Raw genomic sequence first — 17,330 nt, forward strand, 5'->3', positions numbered from 1 at the left:
ACGGGGAGGGAATTTGTTCTTTTAAGAACAATGTTTTTGTTTTCATATTTTTTTAAACAAAAACTGTGATTGCAGTTGGAAAGTGAAACCTGTCAAGTTTTCTTCCCCAGCTTCAGAAATAGACACGACTGAGGACTCCAGCTGGTACTTGAACCAATTCCGTAATGATTCAGTCCAGTCCTCGTGCTTTGGAAAGATTCCCAATTAGCCGTTGCTATAGCAACCAAGTCCACATTTTTCTCAGTTTGCAAATATCAATTCATGTTAGACCCTCTCTGATAGGAACCTCATGGGATTTCATCATCTGGCTAGTTTTAAAGAGCAGAAAGGCTGGATGAAAACTCCATCCGCTCTCACTGTGTACGCTGCACGGCATTTACACTATGGCTGGTTTCGATAGAAAATGGCTGTCTTGCTGGGACTGTAGATAAAATGGTGTCAGTTTCTCTCATTGTGATGATGCTCTTTAGTGATAATAACACCACCCTTACTCTCTCTTCTCTTACTGCCTCTCTCTCTCCTGCTGTACTCTCTCTCCTTCTCTCTCCTTCTCCTCTCTCCTTCTCTTCCTCTCTCCTTCTCCTCCTCTCTCCTCCTCTCTCCTCCTCTCTCCTCCTCTCTCCTCCTCTCTCCTCCTCTCTCCTCCTCTCTCCTCCTCTCTCCTCCTCTCTCCTCCTCTCTCCTCCTCTCTCCTTCTCCTCCTCTCTCCTCCTCCCTCTCCTCCTCCTCTCTCTCCTCCTCCTCTCTCTCCTCCTCCTCATCTCTCCTCCTCCTCATCTCTCCCTTCTCCTCATCTCTCCCTTCTCCTCCTCTCTCCCTTCTCCTCCTCTCTCCCTTCTCCTCCCCTCTCCCTTCTCCTCCCCTCTCCCTTCTCCTCCCTTCTCCTCCTCTCTCCTTCTCCTCCTCTCTCCTTCTCCTCCTCTCTCCCTTCTCCTCCTCTCTCCCTTCTCCTCCTCTCTCCCTTCTCCTCCTCTCTCCTTCTCCTCCTCTCTCCCTTCTCCTCCTCTCTCCCTTCTCCTCCTCTCTCCCTCCTCTTCCTCTCTCCCTCCTCTTCCTCTCTCCCTTCTCTTCCTCTCTCCCTTCTCTTCCTCTCTCCCTTCTCTTCCTCTCTCCCTTCTCTTCCTCTCTCCCTTCTCTTCCTCTCTCCCTTCTCTTCCTCTCTCCCTTCTCTTCCTCTCTCCCTTCTCCCCCCTTCTCTCCCTTCTCCCCCCTTCTCTCCCTTCTCCCCCTCTCTCTCCCTTCTCCCCCTCTCTCTCCCTTTTCCCCCTCTCTCTCCCTTCTCCCCTTCTCCTCCTCTCTCTCCCTTCTCCTCCTCTCCGTAGCGGTGGGTGGCCAGCAGACAGATGAGGTACGAGGGAGGGTTCCAGGGTCGTTGTAACAAACTGGTGGACGGCTGCTACTCCTTCTGGCAGGCTGGGCTGCTGCCACTGCTACACAGAGCCCTCTTCAAAGGAGGTAGGTGTCGTAACCACATTTTAGGGTTTAGCTAGCTACAGTATGAACTCACTGGTATAAGTCGCTCTGGATAAGAGTTAATGGCTAAATTACTAAAACGTAAATGTAGTTAAGTCTGGGTGATATGACCTAAAAATCATATCTTTTATAGGCGATTCACTATATACACACAGACAGACACAGACACAGACAGACAAGATTAATTTTTAATACATTTTGTTGTACAATTTAAAGGTAATACACTGCATTTTAAAACGGTAAACAATCTAATGAATTCAGGATGTGACGTCTTCCATAAACACCCCACTAATAATTAAATCATTTTATCAAAATAGTTTTAACCTATTTTATTTGTATGTTTGTTTTTGCAATAAATCACTGATCTGGATTTCAAGTCTGTCTATGAAAATGCACTTGAATTTGTAAAAAAAATAAAAATTTTTTTTATCTAGAACCATTCATAGTGTCCGTTCACTAATAATAACTAACTTCTTGTAGCAGGTATTAGGCTGTAGAAAACTAACACCGGTCTCATCAACAACCTCTCAAGCCCGCGTGCTAGTGAGTAGCCAGCTCATCTTTTTAATATTTCAACCTGAATCTATTTGCTAGCTAAAAAGGTTTGCACTGTTGATATATGAACACACCCGTCTCCAACCGTTTTGAACAACATGTTAGCCTGTCCACTTTGTTGAGATGTTGGCCTACCTTGTGTCTCAGCATGAGAACGATTTGACAATTCCTTATTTCATTGTGTTTTATGCTTATTGCACATATATAAAACACAGACTATACACCTGGTATAACAGTCTTTAGCTAAATTGCTGCTAGCGGTACGCGGTACCCCAAACTAAGCATTCATTTTCCATAATCAATGAGCAGAGCAGACACTGCGAAAACCAATGTGAGGAGTTGAGATAATTATAATAATTATTAGCAAAGGTAACTTCTCCTCCCTTACAGTAAAATGTCTCAATGTGTTTCGGTGTCCAGATTCTGTTGGACCAAATCTCAAATCCAAATAACGAGTTGAAACCGCTTGTTAGAGAGGAAGATGTGATCTCTCAACTTTATTGGCGTGAGGGGCTTGGCGTGGGGGGTGGCTGAGTTGTACAGCTGTCTTTGGTTTCTGCTGTAATCTTTACCATTCACTAGATGGCTGTCGCCTCTGGATGATGTTGCCGGTGGAACATTTGCTGATAAGGATCTTTACGTCCCCCTTGGACAGAACAGCATCACGTTTCTGAGGCCGGCCTCTATGTCCGTGGGTAACATGTCGGGGGTGAAGACCCTTTTGAATCCGTGGGTAACGTGTCGGGGGTGAAGACCCTTTTGAATATCTGTCCATTGTCTGCGACGAGATCCTTTTTGTGCGTCCAGGGATCTTTACTCACCACCTGTTTGGTTCCAGGCCAGACATTTTGTTGATTTTTTTTTTTTGCATGCAAAGCCTGAAACAGTTGGTCCTGGAAACAGTATACTTTGACTCCAATGTTTGTTTGTTTTTTGTGGAGAATGTGGACATCACTGGTTGGATCCACCTGTTCCGGGTCTCCGTTGTGTCTCGACCCACAGCGTAGACCGTGGCTGGTGTTGGCATTTTGTCTGTTCCCTAGGTTTGAGCTGTTCTGGACAGGAAGTCGGCTCCCATGTATTTCTTTGCCGTTGTTGTGTTGCACGTGGGTATCTTCTGTAGTCTTGGCAACGTTCTCTGTCGTCTGTGAGTAGGGATTTTTTAAATTTTTTTTAAGACTGGCTCCCAACGGGTTTGTGGTCGCTTTGTGTTGTGATGAACTCTCTGCCGTGCAGATACCGGTCGAACTTGTCACGTTCAAAAAAATACTGACGAGATGTTCTTTCTCAATCTGTGCACATCTTTGTTCTGTCTGAGTCAACCTCCAGAATATTTAAGTGCAACAGGTTGTCCTTTTCTGTGGCGGTGCTGCACCCAAACCTGCCTCGCTGGTATCACACCGCAGTGTGACTTCCTCGTTCAGGTTGTAGTATTTGACGGTTTGATACCATGACTCAGCGGTTGAGACTGTGGAAGCCATGTCCAATCGATGTCCTTGTCGATCAGTCTTCCGAGTGACACACACACACACACACACACGCACGAGCGGGGAATGAAATTTGGAAGATGGTTCACAAACCCTAACAGCCGCTGTTGTGACTAGACGTCGAGCGGTGTACTGAATGCCTGTTATTTTCTCTGGGTCAGGTGAGAACACGACCCGTGTAATGTCACACTAGGTAGCTTTAACCAGAGTTTCTTTCTTTTTTTAAAATTCAGCTTCAGGTTGACATCTCTTGCTCTCTGCAGGAGAACTGTGAGGTTTCGGTCATGATCTGGCTTTTTTATTATTTTTTATTTTTTTAACCTTTATTTAACCAGGCAAGTCAGTTAAGAACATATTCTTATTTTCAATGACGGCCTAGGAACAGTGGGTTAACTGCCTGTTCAGGGGCAGAACGACAGATTTTGTACCTTGTCAGCTCGGGGGTTTGAACTTGCAACCTTTTGGTTACTAGTCCAACGCTCTAACCACTAGGCTACCCTGCCGCCCCATCAATCTGCCATCAATCCCTTTGTGTGTGTCACCACATCCATAGGATAGAAAATGTCATCCGCGATCACATTCACTTATTTAAAGTCCCTGTAGTGCTTCACCACTGTCTGCGTTGGTTTTCGTCAGCTGCTGGCTTGATTCCCAAATGGCATTCTCAGCCATCTGTACCTGTCTACGGGTGTACAGGAAGTTGTTAAAGAGCTGCTCACTTCATCAAGTTGGGCTTGCCAATATCTATATCTATCTATTGTCACTGAGTACTGAGAATACCCTTTGTTTTTGGAGATCTCTGGTAGAATCTCTTCTATTGTGGGCATCTGGAAGTGGGATCTCTGTTATAAGGCTTTGTTGAGTGCACTATGGGTCTGTGCATATGTGTAGTCAATCAGGTTGTCAATGACAACCATGTTGTTGATCCAGGGTGTAGGCTCTGTGACTTTCGTGGTGATGTCTGCATTGTCCGTTGAATGTATGGCCTTTGTGGTTATTTTTTTCTATTCGGTGGAGTAGGTGTCCGTCTCGGTAGCTGCTGTGTCGTCTGCTTCGAGGTGCAGCTCTCCGGGAAGGAAGGCAGGCAAGACCATCTACCACGTCCTTGTACTTGGACATGATCTCCTCGGTGGATGTGGTGCTTGGGGTGTTGATGTGATGTAACATTTGGCTGTGGTTCCCATGTAGTACCCTGAGTCTTTCACATGTCAGCAGACAGGAGCGGAAGCTGGCATGGTTCCCATGTAGTAGAGAGTCTCACATGTCAGCTGACAGGAGAGGAAGCTGGCATGGTTCCCATGTAGTAGAGAGTCTCACATGTCAGCAGACAGGAGAAGCTGGCATGGTTCCCATGTAGTAGAGAGTCTCACATGTCAGCAGACAGGAGAAGCTGGCATGGTTCCCATGTAGTAGAGAGTCTCACATGTCAGCAGACAGGAGAAGCTGGCATGGTTCCCATGTAGTAGAGAGTCTCACATGTCAGCTGACAGGAGAGGAAGCTGGCATGGTTCCCATGTAGTAGAGAGTCTCACATGTCAGCAGACAGGAGAAGCTGGCATGGTTCCCATGTAGTAGAGAGTCTCACATGTCAGCTGACAGGAGAAGAAGCTGGCATGGTTCCCATGTAGTAGAGAGTCTCACATGTCAGCAGACAGGAGAAGCTGGCATGGTTCCCATGTAGTAGAGAGTCTCACATGTCAGCAGACAGGAGAAGCTGGCATGGTTCCCATGTAGTAGAGAGTCTCACATGTCAGCTGACAGGAGAGGAAGCTGGCATGGTTCCCATGTAGTAGAGAGTCTCACATGTCAGCAGACAGGAGAAGCTGGCATGGTTCCCATGTAGTAGAGAGTCTCACATGTCAGCAGACAGGAGAGGAAGCTGGCATGGTTCCCATGTAGTAGAGAGTCTCACATGTCAGCAGACAGGAGAAGAAGCTGGCATGGTTCCCATGTAGTAGAGAGTCTCACATGTCAGCAGACAGGAGAGGAAGCTGGCATGGTTCCCATGTAGTAGAGAGTCTCACATGTCAGCAGACAGGAGAAGAAGCTGGCATGGTTCCCATGTAGTAGAGAGTCTCACATGTCAGCAGACAGGAGAAGAAGCTGGCATGGTTCCCATGTAGTAGAGAGTCTCACATGTCAGCAGACAGGAGAGGAAGCTGGCATGGTTCCCATGTAGTAGAGAGTCTCACATGTCAGCAGACAGGAGAAGAAGCTGGCATGGTTCCCATGTAGTAGAGAGTCTCACATGTCAGCAGACAGGAGAGGAAGCTGGCATGGTTCCCATGTAGTAGAGAGTCTCACATGTCAGCAGACAGGAGAAGAAGCTGGCATGGTTCCCATGTAGTAGAGAGTCTCACATGTCAGCAGACAGGAGAAGAAGCTGGCATGGTTCCCATGTAGTAGAGAGTCTCACATGTCAGCAGACAGGAGAGGAAGCTGGCATGGTTCCCATGTAGTAGAGAGTCTCACATGTCAGCTGACAGGAGAGGAAGCTGGCATGGTTCCCATGTAGTAGAGAGTCTCACATGTCAGCAGACAGGAGAGGAAGCTGGCATGGTTCCCATGTAGTAGAGAGTCTCACATGTCAGCAGACAGGAGAGGAAGCTGGCATGGTTCCCATGTAGTAGAGAGTCTCACATGTCAGCTGACAGGAGAAGCTGGCATGGTTCCCATGTAGTAGAGAGTCTCACATGTCAGCTGACAGGAGAAGCTGGCATGGTTCCCATGTAGTAGAGAGTCTCACATGTCAGCTGACAGGAGAGGAAGCTGGCATGGTTCCCATGTAGTAGAGAGTCTCACATGTCAGCAGACAGGAGAAGCTGGCATGGTTCCCATGTAGTAGAGAGTCTCACATGTCAGCTGACAGGAGAGGAAGCTGGCATGGTTCCCATGTAGTAGAGAGTCTCACATGTCAGCAGACAGGAGAAGCTGGCATGGTTCCCATGTAGTAGAGAGTCTCACATGTCAGCTGACAGGAGATGAAGCTGGCATGGTTCCCATGTAGTAGAGAGTCTCACATGTCAGCAGACAGGAGAAGCTGGCATGGTTCCCATGTAGTAGAGAGTCTCACATGTCAGCTGACAGGAGAAGCTGGCATGGTTCCCATGTAGTAGAGAGTCTCACATGTCAGCTGACAGGAGAGGAAGCTGGCGTGGTTCCCATGTAGTAGAGAGTCTCACATGTCAGGTGACAGGAGAGGAAGCTGGCATGGTTCCCATGTAGTAGAGAGTCTCACATGTCAGCAGACAGGAGAGGAAGCTGGCATGGTTCCCATGTAGTAGAGAGTCTCACATGTCAGCTGACAGGAGAGGAAGCTGGCATGGTTCCCATGTAGTAGAGAGTCTCACATGTCAGCAGACAGGAGATGAAGCTGGCATGGTTCCCATGTAGTAGAGAGTCTCACATGTCAGCAGACAGGAGATGAAGCTGGCATGGTTCCCATGTAGTAGAGAGTCTCACATGTCAGCAGACAGGAGAGGAAGCTGGCGTGGTTCCCATGTAGTAGAGAGTCTCACATGTCAGCTGACAGGAGAGGAAGCTGGCATGGTTCCCATGTAGAAGGCTGAGTCTCACATGTCAGCAGACAGGAGATGAAGCTGGCATGGTTCCCATGTAGTAGAGAGTCTCACATGTCAGCAGACAGGAGAGGAAGCTGGCATGGTTCCCATGTAGTAGAGAGTCTCACATGTCAGCAGACAGGAGAGGAAGCTGGCATGGTTCCCATGTAGTAGAGAGTCTCACATGTCAGCTGACAGGAGTAGAAGCTGGCATGGTTCCCATGTAGTAGAGAGTCTCACATGTCAGCTGACAGGAGAGGAAGCTGGCATGGTTCCCATGTAGTAGAGAGTCTCACATGTCAGCTGACAGGAGAGGAAGCTGGCATGGTTCCCATGTAGTAGAGAGTCTCACATGTCAGCAGACAGGAGAGGAAGCTGGCATGGTTCCCATGTAGTAGAGAGTCTCACATGTCAGCTGACAGGAGAGGAAGCTGGCATGGTTCCCATGTAGTAGAGAGTCTCACATGTCAGCAGACAGGAGAGGAAGCTGGCATGGTTCCCATGTAGTAGAGAGTCTCACATGTCAGCAGACAGGAGAGGAAGCTGGCATGGTTCCCATGTAGTAGAGAGTCTCACATGTCAGCTGACAGGAGAGGAAGCTGGCATGGTTCCCATGTAGTAGAGAGTCTCACATGTCAGCTGACAGGAGAAGAAGCTGGCATGGTTCCCATGTAGTAGAGAGTCTCACATGTCAGCAGACAGGAGAAGAAGCTGGCATGGTTCCCATGTAGTAGAGAGTCTCACATGTCAGCTGACAGGAGAGGAAGCTGGCATGGTTCCCATGTAGTAGAGAGTCTCACATGTCAGCTGACAGGAGAAGAAGCTGGCATGGTTCCCATGTAGTAGAGAGTCTCACATGTCAGCTGACAGGAGAAGAAGCTGGCATGGTTCCCATGTAGTAGAGAGTCTCACATGTCAGCTGACAGGAGAGGAAGCTGGCATGGTTCCCATGTAGTAGAGAGTCTCACATGTCAGCTGACAGGAGAGGAAGCTGGCATGGTTCCCATGTAGTAGAGAGTCTCACATGTCAGCTGACAGGAGAGGAAGCTGGCATGGTTCCCATGTAGTAGAGAGTCTCACATGTCAGCAGACAGGAGAAGAAGCTGGCATGGTTCCCATGTAGTAGAGAGTCTCACATGTCAGCAGACAGGAGAGGAAGCTGGCATGGTTCCCATGTAGTAGAGAGTCTCACATGTCAGCAGACAGGAGAGGAAGCTGGCATGGTTCCCATGTAGTAGAGAGTCTCACATGTCAGCAGACAGGAGAAGCTGGCATGGTTCTCATGTAGTAGAGAGTCTCACATGTCAGCAGACAGGAGAGGAAGCTGGCATGGTTCCCATGTAGTAGAGAGTCTCACATGTCAGCAGACAGGAGAGGAAGCTGGCATGGTTCCCATGTAGTAGAGAGTCTCACATGTCAGCAGACAGGAGAGGAAGCTGGCATGGTTCCCATGTAGTAGAGAGTCTCACATGTCAGCAGACAGGAGAAGCTGGCATGGTTCCCATGTAGTAGAGAGTCTCACATGTCAGCAGACAGGAGAGGAAGCTGGCATGGTTCCCATGTAGTAGAGAGTCTCACATGTCAGCTGACAGGAGAGGAAGCTGGCGTGGTTCCCATGTAGTAGAGAGTCTCACATGTCAGCTGACAGGAGAAGAAGCTGGCGTGGTTCCCATGTAGTAGAGAGTCTCACATGTCAGCAGACAGGAGAGGAAGCTGGCATGGTTCCCATGTAGTAGAGAGTCTCACATGTCAGCTGACAGGAGAGGAAGCTGGCATGGTTCCCATGTAGTAGAGAGTCTCACATGTCAGCAGACAGGAGAGGAAGCTGGCATGGTTCTCATGTAGTAGAGAGTCTCACATGTCAGCAGACAGGAGAGGAAGCTGGCATGGTTCCCATGTAGTAGAGAGTCTCACATGTCAGCAGACAGGAGAGGAAGCTGGCATGGTTCCCATGTAGTAGAGAGTCTCACATGTCAGCAGACAGGAGAAGCTGGCATGGTTCCCATGTAGTAGAGAGTCTCACATGTCAGCAGACAGGAGAGGAAGCTGGCATGGTTCCCATGTAGTAGAGAGTCTCACATGTCAGCAGACAGGAGAAGAAGCTGGCATGGTTCCCATGTAGTAGAGAGTCTCACATGTCAGCAGACAGGAGAAGCTGGCATGGTTCCCATGTAGTAGAGAGTCTCACATGTCAGCTGACAGGAGAGGAAGCTGGCATGGTTCCCATGTAGTAGAGAGTCTCACATGTCAGCTGACAGGAGAGGAAGCTGGCATGGTTCCCATGTAGTAGAGAGTCTCACATGTCAGCAGACAGGAGAGGAAGCTGGCATGGTTCCCATGTAGTAGAGAGTCTCACATGTCAGCTGACAGGAGAGGAAGCTGGCATGGTTCCCATGTAGTAGAGAGTCTCACATGTCAGCTGACAGGAGAGGAAGCTGGCATGGTTCCCATGTAGTAGAGAGTCTCACATGTCAGCTGACAGGAGAGGAAGCTGGCATGGTTCCCATGTAGTAGAGAGTCTCACATGTCAGCTGACAGGAGAGGAAGCTGGCATGGTTCCCATGTAGTAGAGAGTCTCACATGTCAGCAGACAGGAGAGGAAGCTGGCATGGTTCCCATGTAGTAGAGAGTCTCACATGTCAGCTGACAGGAGAAGCTGGCATGGTTCCCATGTAGTAGAGAGTCTCACATGTCAGCTGACAGGAGAGGAAGCTGGCATGGTTCCCATGTAGTAGAGAGTTTTCACATGTCAGCTGACAGGAGAGGAAGCTGGCATGGTTCCCATGTAGTAGAGAGTCTCACATGTCAGCAGACAGGAGAAGAAGCTGGCATGGTTCCCATGTAGTAGAGAGTCTCACATGTCAGCAGACAGGAGAGGAAGCTGGCATGGTTCCCATGTAGTTGACTGAGTCTCACGTCAGCTGACAGGAAAGGAAGCTGGGATGGTTCCCATGTAGTAGAGAGTCTCACATGTCAGCAGACAGGAGAAGCTGGCATGGTTCCCATGTAGTAGAGAGTCTCACATGTCAGCTGACAGGAGAAGAAGCTGGCATGGTTCCCATGTAGTAGAGAGTCTCACATGTCAGCAGACAGGAGAGGAAGCTGGCATGGTTCCCATGTAGTAGAGAGTCTCACATGTCAGCTGACAGGAGAGGAAGCTGGCATGGTTCCCATGTAGTAGAGAGTCTCACATGTCAGCAGACAGGAGAAGCTGGCGTGGTTCCCATGTAGTAGAGAGTCTCACATGTCAGCAGACAGGAGAGGAAGCTGGCATGGTTCCCATGTAGTAGAGAGTCTCACATGTCAGCAGACAGGAGAGGAAGCTGGCATGGTTCCCATGTAGTAGAGAGTCTCACATGTCAGCAGACAGGAGAGGAAGCTGGCATGGTTCCCATGTAGTAGAGAGTCTCACATGTCAGCAGACAGGAGAAGCTGGCATGGTTCCCATGTAGTAGAGAGTCTCACATGTCAGCAGACAGGAGAGGAAGCTGGCATGGTTCCCATGTAGTAGAGAGTCTCACATGTCAGCTGACAGGAGAGGAAGCTGGCGTGGTTCCCATGTAGTAGAGAGTCTCACATGTCAGCTGACAGGAGAAGAAGCTGGCGTGGTTCCCATGTAGTAGAGAGTCTCACATGTCAGCAGACAGGAGAGGAAGCTGGCATGGTTCCCATGTAGTAGAGAGTCTCACATGTCAGCTGACAGGAGAGGAAGCTGGCATGGTTCCCATGTAGTAGAGAGTCTCACATGTCAGCAGACAGGAGAGGAAGCTGGCATGGTTCTCATGTAGTAGAGAGTCTCACATGTCAGCAGACAGGAGAGGAAGCTGGCATGGTTCCCATGTAGTAGAGAGTCTCACATGTCAGCAGACAGGAGAGGAAGCTGGCATGGTTCCCATGTAGTAGAGAGTCTCACATGTCAGCAGACAGGAGAAGCTGGCATGGTTCCCATGTAGTAGAGAGTCTCACATGTCAGCAGACAGGAGAGGAAGCTGGCATGGTTCCCATGTAGTAGAGAGTCTCACATGTCAGCTGACAGGAGAGGAAGCTGGCATGGTTCCCATGTAGTAGAGAGTCTCACATGTCAGCAGACAGGAGAGGAAGCTGGCATGGTTCCCATGTAGTAGAGAGTCTCACATGTCAGCTGACAGGAGAGGAAGCTGGCATGGTTCCCATGTAGTAGAGAGTCTCACATGTCAGCTGACAGGAGAGGAAGCTGGCATGGTTCCCATGTAGTAGAGAGTCTCACATGTCAGCTGACAGGAGAGGAAGCTGGCATGGTTCCCATGTAGTAGAGAGTCTCACATGTCAGCTGACAGGAGAGGAAGCTGGCATGGTTCCCATGTAGTAGAGAGTCTCACATGTCAGCAGACAGGAGAGGAAGCTGGCATGGTTCCCATGTAGTAGAGAGTCTCACATGTCAGCTGACAGGAGAAGCTGGCATGGTTCCCATGTAGTAGAGAGTCTCACATGTCAGCTGACAGGAGAGGAAGCTGGCATGGTTCCCATGTAGTAGAGAGTTTTCACATGTCAGCTGACAGGAGAGGAAGCTGGCATGGTTCCCATGTAGTAGAGAGTCTCACATGTCAGCAGACAGGAGAAGAAGCTGGCATGGTTCCCATGTAGTAGAGAGTCTCACATGTCAGCAGACAGGAGAGGAAGCTGGCATGGTTCCCATGTAGTTGACTGAGTCTCACGTCAGCTGACAGGAAAGGAAGCTGGGATGGTTCCCATGTAGTAGAGAGTCTCACATGTCAGCAGACAGGAGAAGCTGGCATGGTTCCCATGTAGTAGAGAGTCTCACATGTCAGCTGACAGGAGAAGAAGCTGGCATGGTTCCCATGTAGTAGAGAGTCTCACATGTCAGCAGACAGGAGAGGAAGCTGGCATGGTTCCCATGTAGTAGAGAGTCTCACATGTCAGCTGACAGGAGAGGAAGCTGGCATGGTTCCCATGTAGTAGAGAGTCTCACATGTCAGCAGACAGGAGAAGCTGGCGTGGTTCCCATGTAGTAGAGAGTCTCACATGTCAGCAGACAGGAGAGGAAGCTGGCATGGTTCCCATGTAGTAGAGAGTCTCACATGTCAGCAGACAGGAGAGGAAGCTGGCATGGTTCCCATGTAGTAGAGAGTCTCACATGTCAGCTGACAGGAGAGGAAGCTGGCATGTCTCCATGACCTGAAATTTGATATGAAACCATTTTTCCGTCGTGATCTGCTTTGGGATTGTTTGCTTCTGTTGGATTTATCAGTGTGCCGTCATAAAGGTTTATTGTAGCTGTTCTTGGTTGGAGAACTGGAATGGCGTCTTCCGTGACTCGCTGTAGTCCGCCCTTCATGACCATAGGGGATTACCAGGTAAGCCGTTGTTGTTGGTTTTGATTTGTATTGGGGGCGGGGTTTAAGCTAGTTGGCACCTCCCCTTCCTCCAGTGCATTTCTCCGTGTGTCGTTTTGATTCGTCTAATCCCTATTTGGTTTAGTCTTCTGGCATGTTTTGTATGCTGATTATTCAGTACAGGACCACGGTAATGTTGATTTTAGATGGTCTTTTCTTCAGTATCAGTGTCGCAGATGTACAGCTCCATTCAGTGCATAGTAATGCCTAACTTGGCTCACTGGTACTATATAGTATAGTTGGCGCTGGCGACATCTCCTAGCAATGTCAAAGTAGAATGTTTTTATTTATGTTTACTAATACTCATTTCTAATTAAACTGGACTGGCAGACAGACAGACAGACAGACAGAGGACGGGCGGACCAATGGACAGAGAAGCAGGCAGGCGGACCGACAGGCAGAGAAGCAGGCGGACCGACAGACAGACAGAGAAGCAGGCAGAGAAGCAGGCGGACCGACAGACAGACAGAGAAAGAAGCAGGCAGAGAAGCAGGCGGACCGACAGAGAAGCAGGCAGAGAAGCAGGCGGACCGACAGACAGAGAAGCATGCAGGCGGGCGGACCAATCGATAACTCGAGCGGCAGGCAGACCACATTTTCTACGACCCCTGGTCTGAAAAGTACGAGCCTCTGGCTACCTCCATCCCATATAACTAATATAATTGGTTTTGTTCATTTTTGGTTGAGCAACAGGGGACTCCACATTGAGCCTGCAGAAGTGGATGTTTGAGCAGCAGGCGTTGCAGGAGTACGTCCTCCTCTGCTGTCAGAACCCTGCTGGAGGGCTGCTGGACAAGCCTGGCAAGTATGTACCCTGCACACTACACACTACACACACACTACATAGACACTACACATACACTACATAGGAGTACGTCCTCCTCTGCTGTCAGAACCCTGCTGGAGGGCTGCTGGACAAGCCTGGCAAGTATGTACCCTGCACACTACACACTACATAGACACTACATAGACACTACACATACTACATAGACACTACACACACTACATAGGAGTACATCCTCCTCTACTGTCAGAACCCTGCTGGAGGGCTGCTGGACAAGCCTGGCAAGTATGTACCCTGCACACTACATAGACACTACATATACACTACACACACACACTACATAGGAGTACGTCCTCCTCTGCTGTCAGAACCCTGCTGGAGGGCTGCTGGACAAGCCTGGCAAGTATGTACCCTGCACACTACATAGACACTACATAGACACTACACACACACTACATAGGAGTACATCCTCCTCTGCTGTCAGAACCCTGCTGGAGGGCTGCTGGACAAGCCTGGCAAGTATGTACCCTGCACACTACACACTACACACACACTACATAGACACTACACACACACACTACATAGGAGTACGTCCTCCTCTGCTGTCAGAACCCTGCTGGAGGGCTGCTGGACAAGCCTGGCAAGTATGTACCCTGCACACTACACACTACATAGACACTACATATACACTACACACACTACATAGACACTACACACACTACATAGACACTACACACACTACATATACACTACATATACACTACATATACACTACATATACACTACACACACAACATATACACTACACACACACACAACATATACACTACACACACACTACATAGACACTACACACACACACTACACACACACACACACACACACACACTACACACTACATATACACTACATAGACACTACACACACACTACATAGACACTACACACACTACATAGACACTACACACACTACATAGACACTACACACACTACATATACACTACACACACTACATATACACTACACACACTACATATACACTACACACACTACATATACACTACACACACACACACAACATATACACTACACACACACTACATAGACACTACACACACACACTACACACACACACACTACACACACACTACACACTACATATACACTACATAGACACTACACACACACTACATAGACACTACACACACTACATAGACACTACACACACTACATAGACACTACACACACTACATATACACTACACACACTACATATACACTACACACACTACATATACACTACACACACTACATATACACTACACACACACACACACTACATATACATACAGTGCCTTGCAAAGATATTCATCCCCCTTGGCGTTTTTCCTGTTTTGTTGCATAGCAACCTGTAAATTTAAATGGATTTTTATTTGAATTTCATGTAATGGACATACACAAAATAAATTGTTTTTAAAGATTCTAAAAAGAATTAAACAGAAAAGTGGTGCGTGTGTATGTATTGACCCCCTTTGCTATGAAGTCCCTAAATAAGATGTGGTGCAACCAATTACCTCCAGAAGTCAAATAATTAGTTAGATTGCACACGGGTGGACTTTAAGTGTCACATAATCTTGGTGTATATATACACACCTGTTCTGAAATGAGTCTGCAACACCACGAGGCAAGCGGCCCCATGAAGACCAAACAGGTCAGGGACAAAGTTGTGGAGGAGTACAGACCAGGGATTGGTTATAAAAAAAAACTATATCAGAAACTTTGAACATCCCACGAAGCACCATTTTAAAATCCATTATTTTATTTTTATTTTACCTTTATTTAACCAGGCAAGTCAGTTAAGAACAAATTCTTATTTTCAATGACGGCCTAGGGGCGGCAGGGTAGCCTAGTGGTTGGAGCGTTGGACAAGGTACAAATCTGTCGTTCTGCCCCTGAACAAGGCAGTTAACCCACTGTTCCTAGGCAATCATTGAAAATAAGAATTTGTTCTTAACTGACTTGCCTGGTTAAATAAAGGTAAAATAAATTTTAAAAAGGAACAGTGGGTTAACTGCCTGTTCAGGGGCAGAATGACAGATTTGTACCTTGTCAGCTGGGGGGTTTGAACTTGCAACCTTCCGGTTACTAGTCCAACGCTCCAACCACTAGGCTACCCTGCCACCCATATGGCACCACAACAAACCTGCCAAGAGAGGGACGCCCACCAAAACTCACGGACCAGGCAAGGAGGGCATTAATCAGAGAGGCAACAAAAAGACCAAAGATAACTCTGAAGGAGCTGCAAAGCTCCACAGTGGAGATTGGAGTATCTGTCCATAGGACCACTTTAAGCTGTACACACAGAGCTGGGCTTTACGGAAGAGTGGCCAGAAAAAAATAAGCAAACACATTTGGTGTTCGCCAAAAGGCATGTGGGAGACTCCCCAAACATATGGAAGAAGGTACTCTGGTCAGATGAGACTAAAATTGAGCTTTTTGGCCATCAAGGAAAACACTGTTTGGCGCAAACCCAACACCTCATTAACCCGGGGACACCATGCTGTGGGGATGTTTTTCATCGGCAGGGACTGGTAAGATATTTCCTAGCAAACAAACCATGGGTGACCAAAGAATTGAAAGTGGTGCTTAACATGAAGAAACAAGTGTTTGTCTCCGATAATCTACTCTAAAGAAAAGAGCTACAGAGAGCGATGGGGGGGGAAAGAGGTAAGATTCCGGAACAAGGATAAACTGCAACAGATGTCACAGGGAGACAATTTCGGTCTGCCTTGGATGGGCATTAAGAAAGCGAGGCAACGTATCAATCCCTGCCTGGACAACAAGAGGGTTCTTCACCCCACTCCCCGGGCCCGTCTGGAGGAGGATGTCATGGCAACCGAGAGCGCGCGAGGTCGTCGTACGAGTGATTTTTTTATTTTTTTGTACACGAAAGAGTCCGTGGACCGATGACTTAAGTGGTAGTGTCTTGAAACACTGTTCCGCTCAGCTGAGCGTTGTCTTCTCTTTCCAGTGGCCCCTTGATACATTGGAAATGCCGTCTCTATGGAAACAATCTATTGTTGTACCTGTCCCAAAAACCTCTCATCCATCTGCATCAAATGTTTATAGACCTGTCTCTCTTAAATCTCTTTACATAATCAACACCACCACCAGACACCTTCTTGACCCCCTCCATTTTGCATACTGGTCAGACTTAGAGGAGACTTAGGACTTGATGCTATGCTTATCACACAGATCACCAACTTCCTGGCTGATTGGTCCCAGCAAGGTACAAGTTGGCAACACACGCTCTGAGGTGGGCACTACTTCAGTTGGAACCGCACAGGGCAGTGTTCTTTTACACCAGTACTATACATACTGTATACAGACAGCTGCCGGAGATGGTTCCCAGGGCGCCACCTGATCTAATATACTGCTTTGGTTAGTCTTCTCGAAGGGGATGAGACAGAGAGTGGACCAACTCGGAATGATTTGGCTGTCATCCCATCTAAATTTTAAATACATTCAAAAACGAAGGACACGATAATTTGACTTTGGAAGGAACTACAATGCACACACCACCACTGATAAAAGGTGAACCCATTGAAATAGTGGAGGAGTGCAAACACCTTGGGCTTATCATCATCAACAAGCTGTTCTGACGCTATTTTTAAGAAAGGCCAACAGACTGTATTTCCTAAGGAAACTGCACTTAAAAAAAAAACAATGTTGATCTAACCATCATGGTTTTTCTAAATAATTTATTGAGATCATTCTGTCCTACTGCTTGACCTGCTGCTTTGGGAATATCGAGTTTGCACTGGGAAAAAAAGGTTAAACAAGAGAGTCAGGACTTGTAGAAAAATCACGGAGCAAGAACCTGGGCAGAGCTCTCCACAAGGCGAATACAATAGAGGTTGACTCCTCCCATTCACTCCACCTGTCATATCTCTACCTGGGCAGAGCTCTCCATAAGGTGAATACAATAGAGGTTGACTCCTCCCATTCACTCCACCTGTCATATCTCTACCTGGGCAGAGCTCTCCATAAGGTGAATACAATAGAGGTTGACTCCTCCCA

The 17,330-nt window shown here is 48.0% G+C and overlaps 1 protein-coding gene across 2 annotated transcripts in view; it reads left to right on the forward strand.

Moving 5' to 3' along the window:
- Positions 1 to 17,330, forward strand: part of fntb (farnesyltransferase, CAAX box, subunit beta) — a 50,713-nt gene that overhangs the window by 29,805 nt on the left and 3,578 nt on the right. The window contains exons 9-10 of one of the 2 annotated variants that reach the window (XM_064925750.1): positions 1,323 to 1,455; positions 13,162 to 13,273. In XM_064925750.1, coding sequence (XP_064781822.1) covers positions 1,323 to 1,455; positions 13,162 to 13,273 — 245 coding nt within the window. Of the gene's footprint in view, positions 1 to 1,322; positions 1,456 to 13,161; positions 13,437 to 17,330 lie in introns of those variants that run through there. The other variant, XM_064925749.1, reaches the window with a different exon arrangement.

Source organism: Oncorhynchus masou, chromosome 19, assembly GCF_036934945.1.
Source record: "Oncorhynchus masou masou isolate Uvic2021 chromosome 19, UVic_Omas_1.1, whole genome shotgun sequence".
In the NCBI taxonomy this organism is placed as follows: domain Eukaryota; kingdom Metazoa; phylum Chordata; class Actinopteri; order Salmoniformes; family Salmonidae; genus Oncorhynchus; species Oncorhynchus masou.